The sequence below is a fragment of the Apostichopus japonicus genome, chromosome 12, assembly GCF_037975245.1.
Source record: "Apostichopus japonicus isolate 1M-3 chromosome 12, ASM3797524v1, whole genome shotgun sequence".
In the NCBI taxonomy this organism is placed as follows: Eukaryota; Metazoa; Echinodermata; class Holothuroidea; order Aspidochirotida; family Stichopodidae; genus Apostichopus; species Apostichopus japonicus.
In genome coordinates, this window is record NC_092572.1 from 3,386,731 (window position 1) to 3,403,864 (window position 17,134).

The 17,134-nt window shown below is 37.2% G+C and overlaps 2 protein-coding genes across 2 annotated transcripts; one reads left to right on the forward strand and one right to left on the reverse strand.

Moving 5' to 3' along the window:
* Positions 1-88: 88 nt before the first annotated feature.
* LOC139976797 (ATP synthase subunit g, mitochondrial-like) lies at positions 89-6,748 on the forward strand. The gene is made up of 3 exons (XM_071985584.1): positions 89-241; positions 4,193-4,353; positions 6,088-6,748. Exons 1-3 carry the CDS (start codon positions 157-159, stop codon positions 6,214-6,216), a joined length of 375 nt encoding a protein of 124 aa, XP_071841685.1. The 5' UTR covers positions 89-156; the 3' UTR covers positions 6,217-6,748.
* A 327-nt stretch (positions 6,749-7,075) lies between these two features.
* Positions 7,076-16,934, reverse strand: LOC139976790 (uncharacterized). Its single transcript, XM_071985565.1, has 8 exons — positions 16,751-16,934; positions 15,777-15,844; positions 14,511-14,849; positions 13,383-13,613; positions 12,452-12,706; positions 11,599-11,696; positions 10,398-10,494; positions 7,076-9,040 (listed from the first exon to the last, which is right to left on the reverse strand). Exons 1-8 carry the CDS (start codon positions 16,789-16,791, stop codon positions 8,928-8,930), a joined length of 1,242 nt encoding a protein of 413 aa, XP_071841666.1. The 5' UTR covers positions 16,792-16,934; the 3' UTR covers positions 7,076-8,927.
* Positions 16,935-17,134: the final 200 nt, after the last annotated feature.

Consider the following 17,134-nt stretch of genomic DNA (forward strand, 5'->3'; position numbering starts at 1 on the left):
AATAGTTGTCTTCATCATCAAAAAAGTGGTCACCTTTTCATTAAGATAGTTTGACATCATCGACTATATTTTTCTTTTTGGCGTTCCATACAACTCTAGGTACGGCTCTGGCAGCTGGAAGCTGAAAGAGCGCCTCCAAATTCTCACATTTGCAAAATGGCGAAAGCTGCACAGAAACTTGTCGGTCTCGGAACGAGATTAGGCACTTCCTTGGCCACACAAGGGCCCAAAGTTGCAGGAGGTAAGCATAACCTTATTACCATATTTAATGTGGGTGTCATTTTATGAAATTTCGTTAGTTTACTTGCGTTTATTGGCCTTTATCGTAATGTCACCTTGTCGATGTTTGTTACAAAAGCATAGGCGTGTAATACTAATAGCAGTTTCCAAAGTGTTAGGCTAATTGCCTAACATATGTGAGGCTACTGTAGATTGAGCCTAAGCTTAATATAGACTGTAGTAGGCTATGATGGTACTTAGTTATAGGTCTACAGTGAATTTGCAATAGCAAGGTAATTATTGATATTTTCGAAGAAAGTGGTGATGACAATCTCGCTGATTATGCTCAGTGGTTTTCATCCTGTTATGTTAGGCCTAGCTAGGCTAAAGCCTGGTCGATAGCCTAGTCAAACTGCTTGAAGTTGAACTTGAAAGAAGGAATAACCTCACCCATGTGTTTATTATGAAGGTAAAAAGGTGGCATAATCTAGGAACATGTTACAAAATATAAAAATCACCATGTTTCTTAGTTTCACTGACATTGTTGGCCATTTCCATGAAGGCTTTGTAGGCCTCTGGGCTTGTTAAATACAAAGTGAGATTGACAAATTTGACTTTGGAATATGGCAACTAGGCCTATGTATTTATCAGTGCAACTACAGTACTTATGCACAACACAGTACACAAATTTAAGGGAAACATGAATCTTCTGCACACCTCCCTGTTTGGATATCACATATCATGTGTTTAGCCTGCCCCCCCCCCAGGGCAGTGTATATAGTATGCGCAGCATGGAAAAAGTAACGTGCATCTGTTCAGTCTTGTGATTTTCTTGTGTGCAAAGTCCTCTATTGCACCAAGGCCTATTGCAATTACTTTCAGACACCTCCACTTTCTGTACTGAACACATTTTTATGGCAAGGATGTCTCACCATGTACAGTACCGCCCATAAGTAACTTGGAAAAGATTAGCGCGATTCAGTGCAAAACGCGGCTTAACTGTAATTAACCGCGCTCCAAATAAAGGAACGCTACTTTCCCTGCACTCCAAATAAAGAAACGCGAATTCCCCGCACTTCGCTTTTCACCACCGACACAATGGTAGTGAACCGATCGATACAACGCTATTCATAGCGTGGAGGTAGTGTAAACCGATCGCTTGTAACAATCAACACAGTGTGACACATTATATGCATCACAATTGTAAACACCCAGAGTAGGCCTACGAGTACGAAGTTTACGAACTTTGACTGAAAGAAAGTTTTAAACAAGAATATTTTCGTGTTGAAGGGCAAACCCTTTTTAAACGTATTTATTTTATTCCCCGATATGTTCTGGTTACCAGAAGACAGAAGTAATAAAAAGCAAGAAGGAAACTTTGTGCCTTATCCTTTCGCCGTAACACTAACAGACCACTTTTTTGTAGTAACATTAGGCCTCGTGTTTGTGGGGCGTTTAGGCACATTAGGCCAAAGTACAAAGTTCACTACTTTGACTGAAAGAAAGATTTAAACGAGAAGAGTTTCGTGTTGAATGGCAAGACCTTTTTTATAAATGTTTATTTTATTTCCCGATATGTTTTGGTTACCAGAAGTAATAAAAAGCAAGAAGGAAACTGATGGAAATTTCAAAATGACTAGTTAGAGTAGCTGTATTATGTTATAAATGAAAAAAGATTTAGTCTGTCTATCAATCTTCACAAAGTTTAACTTACAAAACTTCCAATATTATGAAACAAACAATGTTCGGCAAAGCCCCGTTTCTAGACTGCATAACAATGAAAAGCGTGCACTATACTACAGTTGTTTAACCCTACCCAAATACTTGGTACATGTGCTGTGAGTTTTCCCAGGTACCTTGCCAAACAACTGTGAGCTCATTCCCTGTTTAACACCTGTTTGATAACATTTTTGGCACGTTTCCAAAAAACGTTGTACATGGAGCAAAATGTTTTGGCTCCACTCTAGAATTAATTAAGTCAGTCAGATAAGAAAGGATCGGTAAAGTTATGAGAAATATTGTCTTAGACGTTCAAAAAAAGTAGGTAAAATATCCCTGTTACAGTACATATAGGAAAGTAAAACACACCTCAATCCAACGGACTCTTCCGCATGAACAAAACAAGCTATTCCCCCATGAAACACGAGGCACAGTCTATACCATACACGCATAGCACGAATAAGGCCCCTAGCTATGGCCATCTTTATGAAAGTAACCCTTGTGATCACATTTTTTAGGCCACTTGGCATGATTGACTAAATGCTTTATATTGTTTCCATGTTTTTGTAAAAACGTCAACTCCGCAAAATACAATTAGATGTGTTTTTGAAGTTACGTGAGATCCGTAACTACAGAGATGGTTAGGCTATTTGCTATACACTTAACTATGTTAGGATATTAATTTTCCGTATTTTTGGAAATTCTAGAAAAGACTTTCTTTTCTCCCCGATATACACAAGATGTGGTCTTATATTCATAAATGGGTGTACTAGAGCCCTGTTTACATGACAGTTGCATTTAGCACGATATGCCAGTTTCCCGTGAATTTTTCGAAATTGTTTTGCTCGATCTTTTGTAAAATTTGAAAGGTATAGGCCTACATTAATTTTCGTACACAAATGGTAATTTTTCTTCTGATTTTCATTTTTTTTTTTCCCTCTCTCTATACTGTCAAGTGAATTAGTGCATTGAGTATAAACTTATCGCGAATGCAAGAACTTTCAGGAATATTGTTTTTCCCGAACGGACTTTGAATATTAACCAGCAATTTTTATTGTTCGCGGGAAGTTTTTATGCTAACGTCACTCATCAATCCAACTGATTTGCGCACACTGAAGTTAAACAGTGTAAGATTCCTGCTTAACACTATCCCTTCTCTTGACCGAGTATAAACCTTCGGTCTTCCTTCTACTGGCGACGATCGATATTCTTTTGTTACCAGATTGGAAGGAATTAAGTAGGATTACAGCCATTGACCTTCTGACGGTAACAATGAACTTCACACTTCTAGTGGGCATGAATAGAATTAGGGAAGCCTTTCGACAGAATCTGCGCTCTGATAAACAGTTCCCCGCAATTAACTGCATTTTAATGCGGGTTTTAACAAAAGATAGAGCGAGGTTTAAACACACAGAGCGCAATAAAAGAGTGCGGTTTTCTAAGTTACTTATGGGCGGTACTGTACCCGACTGGCTCACTAGGTTCTGAATTTATTACCAAGTGAAAGCAATTAATTCTTCCCCAAGTGCTGCAACTTTTACTCCGGCTAAGGAGTAAAAGAATTATCACCAACGCAAATTCAACTCCCTCATTTCTACATAGAGTAAGTTGCTGTTGGGGATACTAACTCGGTCATCATGAGCCGCATGCCAAAGCTTCAAGTTCAGTGTCAATTTCTTTTAAAAACCAGCAAACAAGAATAGTAATGGTCTTGATACTATTCGCAACTTCCTCTCAAATATATAACATACAACTGCTAATGCAACATACTGCCATTAGCAATATGTGAGCCTGTGTGGGTTGGAAGAAGTTTTGTCACAAAGACAATAAGTTTGCATACTTACAATACGTATGTTTAAAAAATGTTTTTTCTGTTAAAAATAGTTTTAAAATTAAAAACTGACCAGGTTTTACTAAGCCATGTAGCCTTAATTTGACAGGATTTCATTGTTCTGCTTTATAGCCAGATGAAGTCATGTGGCATTAGAGTTGTGTAACTACTCCACCATGACTTAAAATTCAGGCATTCTTCATCTCTGCAACTCTGACTCAATTAAAAAAGTCACCACCATGACTCTAGTTGTAAGAGCAGAATTTGATATTCTCTATCGTGCATCCTTCTAAGTTAAGTGATGTAGGATGATAGTAGTTATACATCTAAAAATATGCAGTCTCCCTTCGGCAGCAACTCCGGTCAGAAAACGATAAATAATTGACCAATTTACAATTTACAATTTTCTCTTGTGTCTAACAGATGCCTTGCAGTGGTCAAGACCTCGTCTGTCCAAGTTTTGGTATTATGCCAGGGTAGAACTAACCCCTCCAATGCCAGCAGATGTTCCTGCAATCTCTAAAGGTTTCTCCAAGATAGTAGACAGTGCCAAAACTGGCAAATTTATGAATCTAACAGTGAAGGTAAGTTCCTCTCAACCCACCCACTGGGGTATGGCATTGCAAAATGTGATATGAAATGGTAAAGTTGCTATGAAAGTGTAAAGATGTATATCAGTTTTTTAGACAGGAAACTATAGGGTCATTCTGTGTCAAATCAACCAGTGGTCCCCAGGTGACCCTCTCAGATTTTGATGAAACTTCATCAAGATGAGTGAATGTGGCCCAAATGAACACATACAACAAAGTAAAATCATACTCCATGTCATTTTCGAGATATAGCCTGTTGAAATTTGGCCTAGGCGGCAATTTGTGCTTGCGTGATTCACGAAAAGTGACTTTTGTGATATTTTCCGACTTAGAAAGCTCATAATTCAGTCTTTGTACCAGGTAGAGAGCTTAAATTTGGTATTCGATCTTACTTCTTGACAAAATTCATGAATCTGCACTCAATTTAACATATCTCCTTTATTTTTCTGGTTATGATCACCCAAAGTAGGCACTTTATTCAACCAAAAACATTTTTTTTGTGATTTTTAGGGTCACCCTGTGCCCTTATGAGGGGCCACATGAATCCTTATTCCTTGGGTATAGTCTATGGTTGCATGTCTATACCCATAAGCAATAATCAGCTCACCAATGCATTAAGAAATGGCATGGGCCCAAAGTTGGCTCCCGCCAGTAAAAATAGACAATTCAGTACTGTAGGAGCATTATTTGTGAAAGTATGAAAACCTTAATTAGGTGTACTTTTCTGTATTCTGTACTCAAAGAGAGAAACATCATTTTGGGATAATGGACAACAGAAAAATTTTGCAATTGAAATAAAGACAAAAGGAGAATACAAATATATCGCTTTGTGTTTCCAATCCAAAACATGTATCAAATGTTGATCGACTTATTAGGAGAATACTTAACAAATGTGCCTTAGATACTGTACCAATATCCAGGAAAATGATTTAGCAAAGATATTTTGTATGGCTGTTATGTGGTTATCAATGTTTGTTGATAACCAAATGCAATATGTTAATTAATAAGTCTGCTACCCAATTTGCATTGGTGTAATGGTTGATGACCTGTGTGTTGTTGCATTTTGCTATGAAGTATGGGATATATACCTGGAATTTAGGCAAAATAATTTTTATTATCAATTGATTTGGGTAAATACTAATTAGTACTAATTACATGTTCGCTTTAAATGGTAAGAGATATAACTTAACAGTGTGCCACTGGAAGACATTCCATTGATATCAATACCATAGATATATGTACAGTAGAACACAAGTGACAAAAAGGTGGCAAAGAATCTGATGTACTGTCAGAATATTGAATCCTGTACAAGGCAATTTTCAAGGTCCAGTTGTCCTAGACGACCAACTTTCTGATCAGACAACCAATACCAGGTCATCCCAGGATGACTGGTATTTACATTCAATGCAGATTGCATTGGCACTATACAGTACTCTACATACTCCAAAAAGACTAGGTCAAATAATGTAATGGTTTCACCCCCAAAGCTGGTTTTCTATTCACCAAATCTTACACATCCCTACTGTTTGAACAATGAAATATACAAGTGCAAAATCCTTTATACGTAGTTTAAACTGCTGTACAAATTAAAAGTGCATACTTTGACTGTATTCCATACGGTTCAGTCCATGTGTTTTGAACCATTTACTATCCGCTACACTGCTACAGTACGTTCCCCATAACAATTCTGATAGGGCTATTTATCTCTGATATTTTATTTCTCCGCAGGAAGCTTGGGTTAATACGTTGGTATGTGCAGAGGTAGCGTTCTGGTTTTTCATCGGTGAACAGATCGGTCGACGAAGCTTCGTCGGTTATAACATCAAGTCAGACTATGAACCCCACGGCTACATTTGATCTGCCCATACCTGTAGTATAGAAGCCTAGATCTACTTCCTTGAAAATTATTTGATTTATTCCGGCTAATTATTATTCTTAGCAAGATTGATCTTGGAAAAAAAGTTGGATGTATTGAAAGATAGACGTTTGCAGTAAGAGATTTTAAAAAACAATGACAATAAGAACATTAGTCTTGGAAGAAAAGGTACAAAACATTTAACAATATGTCTGGCTTTTCCAGTTATATAAGTTCTCGTTTTCATGTGAAATGTTAGTATAGTGTAAACAGCAAAAGTCCTACTCATGTTTGATCGCTTGTGAAGTTCGATTTAAATTCGTTTACATTTAAGAACTACTATACAAAGCTTGTCATGATTTAAAATTATCTTACCGAACCTGTTATCTGAATTGCCTCTAATCATTTTCATTGAAGTAGACCTACATATGCAGAAATGAAATCTCACAATTTTTCTGTGGAATTTTATTTCTGTATTAAATATTTCTGAATTGTGTTTTCATAGAGTTGTGAAGAATATATGAGATTTCTCTAGTCGGTATGTTCCTTGTAATCTTTGCAGCAGCATGGAGTTCTTTACAGATCCAAACTTTTTTTTTGGGGGGGGGGGTGGCGGAGCAGGATTGCAAAGGCCATTCTTGTAGCCTGGTGGATTTCTTTCACTGGTTGGTAAAACTTATGCCATGCTCGTCTCCTGATGAATTCCGTCAATGCTCCAAGCACTTGAATATTTCCGTAGAGGTGACTAAAGCCGCCGTATTTATATGAAACCTTATGTTCCTCAAACACAAAGAAACCATTGTTCACAAAGTCACACAAATTGGGCAATCATTAAAAAAATAATTTGAGTCATCATAAAAGTAGTCTTGTCACACATTTATTGAATCTTTTCTCCATCAAAGGCATGTAGGTATTGTGAGGGAGCTCATAGCATCCGCAATCTCAAGCTATAATGGAGGTAGGACAGAACTTATATTTCACCCCCAATAATCTGCTAAAGCTAACTAGAAATACAACTCTAACAGGTGCTTCAGTAAAGTTTACAAATGTAGCATGTTTTCTTGATCTTTTCATCTCCAGAAAGGAATGATAGGAAATATTTGCAAATTAAAACAACTCAAGATTTAAAAAAAAAAAAACAGGATCTTCTTGGTAGCTTCTGACAATTACTTTTTAATTTAACATAAAGTAGAACCTTTAACCATTCTAAATCAATCTCCTAGTTTGTGGTTATTTTAAAGAGGTAACACAAATATCCAAATATTTCATGAAAAACTCACTTTAATAAAAGCATATTAAACAGCTGGTCGGTTACTGTATATAACACTTGTAATACCTCTATTCAGGAAGTGAGATATATACTTAATATTCTATGATAGATTCGACAGTGACAAACGGTTTGATATTTTATGTAAGGAGAATCAAGAGCCTTCATCTCTGCGTTTTGTCAGTTTTTCCAAATCAACTTACAATTGCACATGACCACACAAGGATGCCATGCTAGAGATTTTGCCAAGCATAGGAAGGTTAATGTGAGTGAGTTTCACTACACAGTTGTTATGAGGCAAGTCAGGAATGATACCAAACAGTCTAGTCACTAATGTAAGTCACTCTTTTATTTCTAAGAGGGCAATACTCGTTCGAGACATCTGTGAAATTAGGTGACTACCAGTTATGAGTCGTTACAACATCGATTGATTCTATCCTAAACAATTCATTCCCAAAAACAGTTTTAACATCAGCATCAGTCACATGTAAAGAGCAAATTGGAAAACTGCGAAATAGAAATTTGCTGTGTATTTGAAATGGTCGAATCACTGAACTAGATGGTAAAATAGAATGGCATTAAACAAGGTGACTTATATCAACTCATAATGATTGTGAATCTAGCTGTGTAAAGGCTTATATTCCCAGTGCATTATGGCTGCTAAACTCAGATGGTGTAGCCGGTAGCCACTAACATGACATCATGCAAGGTGGAGGACAGTACACTGAAATTGCACTGTCTGACCTAATTAATGCTTGACATCTGGCCACCCTATGATCATAGCTGCTATAAACATTGGACTCTGATGACACCTTTATTTCTCTGAAGAACTTATCAACTCAATAAAAGCTTCACACTGTACTACCTCCACCATTCCCTCTACCCTCCCCTTTACCCCTCCCCTTTTCCCCCTCCCCTCTTTCCATCCCTTTACCCCTCCCCTTTTCCCCCTCCTCTTTTCCCCCTCCCCTTTCTACTAACCTGCCTTTACTTGGTCAGAATGGATTATAGCGAGCCTCCTGAAATATCAACAATTCTACCGTACCAAAGCTGTTCATTAGGCAATTGTGACTTGCCATCCAGGAATCAGATTATAACGTGAATATTCAGTGATACAACCGAGCCATAAAATGATTTGATACTTAGAGAATAACCTTTGACCCACCTAAGAGACATCCTGTGATTGAATCTTTAGTGAGTATTCTCTGCATCCAGTATCACAGAGGGGCTGTCCACATCCTTGGTTTGTCTCATCTCATCCAAGACCATCTTGTTATTCAGGCTCTTACTATAATACTAAACCTCTGTAGGGTTGGTCATACTGACTCCAGGCTTGGTAGGCTGTTTGCCTCTTCACCATTCTAACTTCATCCTGAACTCTGGACATACAAGACATCTTTGCAAACTGTTCCTTGTATTCAAAGTAATCGTTAAAAACAGAAAATATCATCTGAGCCCTAATCTTTCCTTTTCTTTCTGCTTCTTCTTGACAGTGTCAATGTTTCTATCTTTCCACGTACTCTTCCGCAATTTGATTGGTCGATTTCCAACGTATTTACCTGCGAAGGAATATAAAGCAGGCAACAATTTAGCCATATTATTATGTAACCCTGGCAACTTGTTCAAACTGAATTTGACATATATTAAACTTAGTTATTATCATAGCATTACAATTGATAAGGATGGTCCTGCTACAGGAGGGCCCGGGTGGATGCACATCTGGCCTTTTTTTCCCTCCCCCCACCCTCTCCCCCAAAAAATATTAGAGTAGTTATTAGCAAACCTTGTGTGTCGACTAAAGTTTAAGCTTAGATAAAGCTTTAAATATGCCTCCTAATGCATCAATTCACGACTAAAATTTTAAGGCCCCTTTTCAACAACCCCAGGGCCCTAACCCCCTTATGTGTAAAGATTCTGGTTCCACACCTGTTGCAATGTACTCAAGTAACTGATATTTTATACACATTCAAGTGTCTGTGTCATTTATATCAACATATTTTACATTCTACTTCACACCAGATGAACTTAAAGTGTCTACTGCTATTGCACAAACACATTCTATTTACCAGAAGATTTGCTGTACACTCAGGTAACTTAGGGACAGATGATACATATAAGCGTATTCAAATTCACAACAAATTAACTTTACTTGTCTCTTACACTTGTATTCAAACATATTATATATGCCACAAGATGTACTTGAGTGTCTAAAGCACTGAATATTTCAAGCTAAAAGGCATTGCAGACTAGCTCCAAACCGCGTGCTGTGCTCTGAAAAAGTTAACTTTCTGTTGCTTGCAAGTGAAGTTTTCTTCTTGTGGCTAAAAAATGCAGACAGTAATGAAACGTGACACCTTGTTATCTTTTATCTAGACCTGAGATGTCCATCGCTGCTATGTACACTGTTGTTGGTATTGAACGTAGCTGTATGTACTGACTACACTAGTGTCTAATTACCGATGGTAGCAAGCTGTGTGTTTAATTTCTGGGATTGATGGTGGTGTCTAACACTTCTGTTACACCTCATTTGAAACTAGGTCAGATTACCGGCATGAGACGTTTCTTTGTGATGTTTTAACACTGTCACTTTCAGTGTTGAGATAACTGTAACGTGATTGGTCAGCTGAGGGAGCATAAGACCATTATTTTCCCAAGTCACTGGTTACATCCATTTTCTTCGCGGCCATTTCTTTGCGCATTAATGTACTGGATATGTAACAATAACTTTGGAAAATTCATGGAAAGTTGAAGTTTAATGGTCACTTCAAAGAACAACCTTAAAACATTCTTTGGATGGATAAAGTAACCCTCTTATGAATTACAGCTTATTAAATAAATGTTAACACTCCGGGAGATTTAATGATAGGGAAAATATATAGAAATAAACTACGATGAAAAAACAAATGATTTCTTTACCGTTGACCTCCTTCATAGCTTGCACAAAATCGTTTGGATCTTTAAAGCTGGCAAATCCATAGCCTTTGCTTTTACTGCTTCGTTTATCTCTAACCACCTAAAGTTTGAAGCAAAAATGAAGAAAGTTAAAGAAAAATGAAGAAATTTCTCCCAAATAACCATACACTTTACAGATGAAGAATAACTTCTGAACACTACCCTTCAGAGACAAAGGTGCAACCAGAAAGCAAACTGGTCTTACATTTCAACCTGGAATGGAACACTGCATACAATATGTTAGGTTTGGCCGTTGTTGATTTTAACAGCATGATTCTTGTACTCATTTCGACCTATTCATCAAGTCTAAAGTTTATCTATGCTTTATTTCTTAATGTCCTGGTTTGGGAGGATTTCAGACTATGGCCTATGTTAAACTCCAAGTTACCAGGTTTATTCAACAAAAAGCAAACATACCATCATTGATTTCTTAATCACCAATAAGCATTGAAATGCCAGTAATTAATTCTGCCTGTTGTTGCCTTATTGGCCAAATTTACAGAAAATAACTTTATGGGGTAATAAACTGCTTTTAATTTAGTTTTCAATAATTAAGTTGAGTATTTACCCAATGTTTAGGCAGCCAACACAACCCTATCAATATGATGAATGAGTATGAACAACAGATTATATCTTACCCTCTCATTTCAACGAATGGGTAGAGAATTCCTAGGCAGGCATGTAAATGTTCCTGAAACTCTAACATCCAATTCACAAGAAATGTACCTCAGCATCTTATCACTTTCTCAAAAACTGTGAGAAGTGATGGCACCTCTCTCAACATAATGACAGTCTTTCAAGCACCTCAAAGAACATTCTATCAAAACTCCATCCATTTTTCTAAAACCAAACTGCAGAAATTCATGGACGACTTCACCCAACAACACTGCAAAGCAACGGCTTTGATGCTAGGTCAAGAGAATCTGGTTCCTGGTGATGTTTCAACTTGGAACCCTAACCATTACACCAATCCTTAGCACAAACAGCCAAGTATGGGCCCTAACTTAGCCTTGAAAGAGCTTGGTCCTTAACACAAACAGCAAAGTATGAGCCTTACCTTAGCCTTGATAAAGCTTGGTCATTAACACAAACAGCTAGGTATGAGCCCTACCTTAGCCTTCCTAAAACTTGGTTACTAACACAAACAGCTAAGTATGAGCCTTACCTTAGCCTTGATAAAGCTTGGATACCTGCTGAAAACCTTTGTGAGAGTTTCATCATTAATTTCATTCCCAAGATCCCCACAGAATATCCTGAAGTCATCTGAAGAGGAATAAAATATTTGATGGTTTTAATCAAATCAATATTTATCAAAAAAAAGACTTAGTACTAGTAGAGTTATGACAATCCATGGCAAAAAAAAAACATAAAAGGATAGAAGATTAAGTGACCGAAATGCATTAGTTAAGGTTAGGGACAATGAGGTGACTTGATTCATGGGGCACTTAAGCAGAGCCTACACTTAAGTCAGGCTACATATAAGTCATTAGAAAGAGAAAGAAGGGGTATTGTAGGCAAGAGACTTAGCAGAGTTACTATACTCTAAATAAGAAAAAAGCTAAATTTATGACTTTTTGAGGATAAAGAAACACATAGAACTTGCCTTGAATCTGCAGGAACTGGACTTAACATTATCTTAGGCATCAATCTACTATATGAAAGTTATATTTGATGAGTGACTAAACCTTTTATACATCCTAGGGCAACCATGAGTTCATAGCAGATTATGTACCCTAGCCTAATCTGCATAAATAAGAAACTGGGCTGCTTTTTAAAAGCATGCACACAGATCAGGAAATGTCAATTTTCTACATAAGATGATCTCCTTTTACAGTGGAGTGGTATTCTTGCCTCTTCTGCATTGCCTGGACTTGATTCAAAATGAGAATCCCTACCATGCAACCTTTTTTAATAAAAGTTCAAAAGTTTAGGGACCACAGTGTATTGTATTTTTGTGTGACAATAAATAAATCTATTTTTTAAATTTATTTTTAAATTTTAATGAAAGTTCAACTCACTTGGATCCCAATCTGTCAGACTTTCATCTTCCCAGACCATTCCAGCAGCCGTCCTTAACACTTTCTTCTTCTTCTGTTTCTTTAGCGGAGGCTCAGAAGTCTCTGTGTTGTCACCTGTGATTGGTTGGAAGCCTCCATAAGGCCCAGGGTCCTGTTGAGGAATAAGGACTGGTTCCGGAATCACTGGGTATTGTGGTACAGGATCTGGTTGAATCTGTGGTGGTGGTTCTTTAATCTCAGGAACGGGTTCTACCTCTGTTTTATTTGTAAACAGGTTGGGAAAAAAATTGTAAATTTAACAACGAAATATTTTTTCCTTCAAAAGGAATAAATGTTCCATTTGTTTTTTTTTAGTTTTTGAGCTCAACTTTGAAACTGAATCACTTCACTATGATAACATTGAGAGTGAAGGCTAGCACTGTGTCTTATCAAGTCATGTCTTGCATAACAAACTCAATTAGTCAATTGATGACATAAATCCAGTCATGAAATTCAATGCTAACAGAAGCCGGGCCAATTGTTATTGATGCCCTTACGAATTACTGTTATGCCCTTTTAAATTATCAATAAAATGTTGACAAGAAGTCAACTTGCTGTACCCTTGCTTTTCTTGATCACCTAATTTGATCCCTGAACAGAACATATGTTGAAATGACTGATGTCTTACTTTGTTGTTCTGTTTCTTTCTGTTCCTTCTTCTATTCCCCTAACCTCAGCCCTGAACAGAACATATGTTGAAATGAGTGATGTCTTACTTTATTCTTCTGTTTCTTTATGTTACTTCTTCTTTTCCCTTAATTTGAGCCCTGAACAGAACATATGTTGAAATGAGTGATGTCTTACTTTATTCTTCTGTTTCTTTATGTTACTTCTTCTTTTCCCTTAATTTGAGCCCTGAACAGAACATATGTTGAAATGAGTGATGTCTTACTTTTTTCTTCTGTTTCGATCTGTTCCTTCTTCTTTTCTTTTTTCTCTTTCTGTTCTCCTTTGTTCTTTGTAAACTTCACTGGTTTGGCTGAGTACACAGTTGGTGGTTTGGCTATGACCGTTGGCTGCTGACGAGGCATCATTCCTGGGGGCATGGGTCCTATTGGGGGCATCCCTGGACCCATTTGAGGAGGGTGTGGAGGATGGGGAAAACCCATTCCAGGAGGCATATCTGTAAATAAAAGTCACAATGCTGTGTTACAGTTGATGAGAAAATTCAATTAACTAACGACTACATAAACTTGATTTTTATTAACAACCATGAGTAGTTTACCACCAATAACTGTCTTCCTATGTTTTCCTTTGAATGTTTTCTACTTAGTGTAATTAAAACTGTTTTTGGTAAGCGCTTTAGATCATTTTTCTTCCAGAGTTGTACTAAGCGCGACATAAATGTATTATTATTATTATGGATATTTTTACTACTACTACTACTACTACAAATTCTACTACTTTTACTACTTTGAAGGCTGCAAGTCAAATACAATCCTTGCCGTACGTAACACCTAAATATGCATTTGATTGTTAATATGCATTGGACAATGACAATATAAGTTCTAATAATACCAACAATAACTAAAACAATATGTTACATGAAATGAAATTCCTGGGAAAAGGTAGACCGCTACAGTAGTTTGGCTGCCAATTTTTTGATTAACTTATTTCCATCTTGTCGAATTTGCATTTATTGGTCATGTACTACCAGAAGATTATATTGAGCGGGGTGTGTGTTCTGACATGTTGGTAACAAAGGAGGTTGCCAACGGGCAACATCTTCTTATGGTCTTAGGCTTCAGCAAACTACACATTGCTCAATTGAAAAGCTGTGAGATTTTGGTCCTCTCAGGTCCTTTTGCTGCAACCAGTGTTTCCCTTGGACCTCGTAGAAAATATATTGAGAACTTCTGGCATAGACGAGTCACTAGCTACTGCTTTCTAAATCATATATCATTAAACAGAACTGTTACTGCAGTACTATATGACTGAAAGGAAGTAGCTCTGGTCACATTACCTGTGAGCCATATATATTCATATTAAAATGCTGTGGAAGTTTGTTGCATTTACTTACTTGGCCCCATCATTGGACCCATTGGTCCTGGAGGTGGTGGTGGGCCAAAGGGGCGCATTGGTCCCATCATTCCTGGACCAGGTCCTCCAGGGCCCATGCCATGCCCAGGTCCTCCAGGGCCCATGCCATGCCCAGGCCCTCCAGGGCCCATGCCATGCCCAGGACCACGGGGCCCCATACCAGGACCAGGTCTTCCTGGGCCCATTCCTCGGTCCATGTGCATTGGACCCATTCCTCCCATCATTGAAGGGTGTGGAGGAGGAGGTGGTGGCAGCCGTACATGCGGTGACCTCTGTACTGAATGTGGAATGAAAGATGTGGATCCACCATGTCTACCACCTAAGAGAAAAGAATATTAATTAGTCAATTAGTTAATTAGTGGAACTTACAAAATATGACTGCTCATTGCCAAGCTACCATAGCTTACTATTTGACCAATTGATTAGGTGGTGACTAATAAAATGAAAATTTGTAGTTCAGCTTCCAGGGAACGATTTAACTGATTCCTTATGATTATGAAAGCTGTATCAACCATTTAGAAAAGACAAGTAAAAAAGTATTGAAGTAGTGATGTGCTCAATGATATTCAATAGAATTCTTCTTATTTCATAACCAAATAAAAGGGTAATGGACAGGTAAGCAGTAAAGGAGCAGATTGCATTTAAATATATCACCTCACAGTGATGCCTACAAAACCATTAATCATGATCCTTACTCTACCCAAACGTACAGTACATGTTCCATTCATGTTTTGCGCGAAAAACGCCTCAATCTTACAAAATTTAGCAACAAGGATCAACATTTTCGACAATAGATGCTAAAAAAGTCCAGTATATGCACTATGGATGTCTTTAAGATTTTATATGTTTAAATATATATCTAAATATAAAACAATTAAAAACAATTGATATACATGTATAATTTAATATATTTGTTCACTTGACTTATTGGTTACTTTCATAAACGTGATATTGAGTATTTATGCTGGAAATAAACTGTTTCGTTTTCATTGTCATTGTCAGTTACCTGTACCTAACTGACATCTAACCAATTGCAAAGAGTTATCTGAATGTATATATCATTATAACGTATGAATAGCAAGCAGACTAGTTGGATTTGGTGAGCAGAAGAAATCATAATCTTTCTTTACAGTATAAGCTTGTATTTTCTTTATTACATCTTCTCTCAGCAATAGTAATGCTTGCTCTTTGTGGGAAAACATCCTTGTAATGTTCAGCATTAATGCAGAAAGTAGTAATTTCAAACCTGTTGCTTTGGGAATTTCTGGAGGTTTTGGCAAGTTTGCAGTCACATCTGCAATCTCTTGCTCAAACCTGTGAAAGAAGAGAGAAAACATACGTCATTAGTCTAAGCACCATCCCAAGGCTTCGCTGAGAATGAATTAACTATATAGAAAATTTTGTTTGCAAGCCTAGCTATTTTCATCACAGATTCCCAATCTAAGGCTATATATATTATTTCAACATGTAGCAGATAGAATTTGTTATTAGCCTAGGCCTAGGCTAAATGGTATTTTCCAAATATGAACTGATATCAGGCTTGTCTAAAGCATGTACCCTATGCCTCCAAAACAAAAGCAGCAAAAATTAAGAGTAGTCAGTACTTCTATTGGATGTCCCACTCATTGCCAGTCAGAATATTTCACTGTTATATAGGGTGTTTTGTATTTGTGCAAATTCTTGGCTAGTTGTTGTTTTGTTGTTCTCAAACTATTTTGAGAACGACAATTCACTTTCGTAACCAAATGTTTTGAAATAATATTATTATTAATCCCTTCCCTATGCCAAACTTTTACCATTGTTAAACTAAGCACCAAACTATTATCTAATGGTATAGTCCAAAATGAAACAACCGCGGCAATGAATGTGACATGATCCTAGACTAGAGCTATTACGCTAGTACTTGAAGCATTAAATGCTTGATTTAAATAACGTTAGTCCTAACCCACTCTACTTGTTAGTTGCAATTAGCCAGGCCAAAGTTGTATTAACTGGTTGGTACGCTGACAGCCTGTTACTACTGCCACTTGTAGTTACTAGCACAGTGAGGTCTATGCCTAGTACCTCTGGCCTAAGCCTATAAGATTTCGCGGAACTGCGCTTCTATGTTGACTTTTCGACAGTGGCAATGAACCAAGGCTAGGCTTTAAACAACAAGGCTATCAAAGTGTACAAAGAGCCTAACGTTAAAAACATGGCACTTTGTACGCTATTTCATACCTGCTCATCTCCTCTTCCATAGATTGTGAACTTTTTGACATATCGAAAATGGTAAGCTGACTTTTTTAATATGCAATGATCATCGATTTTACGACGATGGAGATGCAGAATTTACATTACTGTGTGATTTTCTGTCACATTGTTGGTAGGTATAGCATTTCTTTTGCAATCTAGCTGAACGTCGACCGACTGTATGGTCAGTCCATTCCAAAATTATTTTCTACGGTGGTTTCAATATCACATTCAAAGACATTGGAATTTAATTTGTTTCTGCAAAAACTCATCTTCAGCAATGAAAATGTTCCTGCAATAGTACTTTAAAATATGTTAATGATTATTATGTTTCATCCTACTATTTTGCATCTTAAGTGTATTTTAGTAATT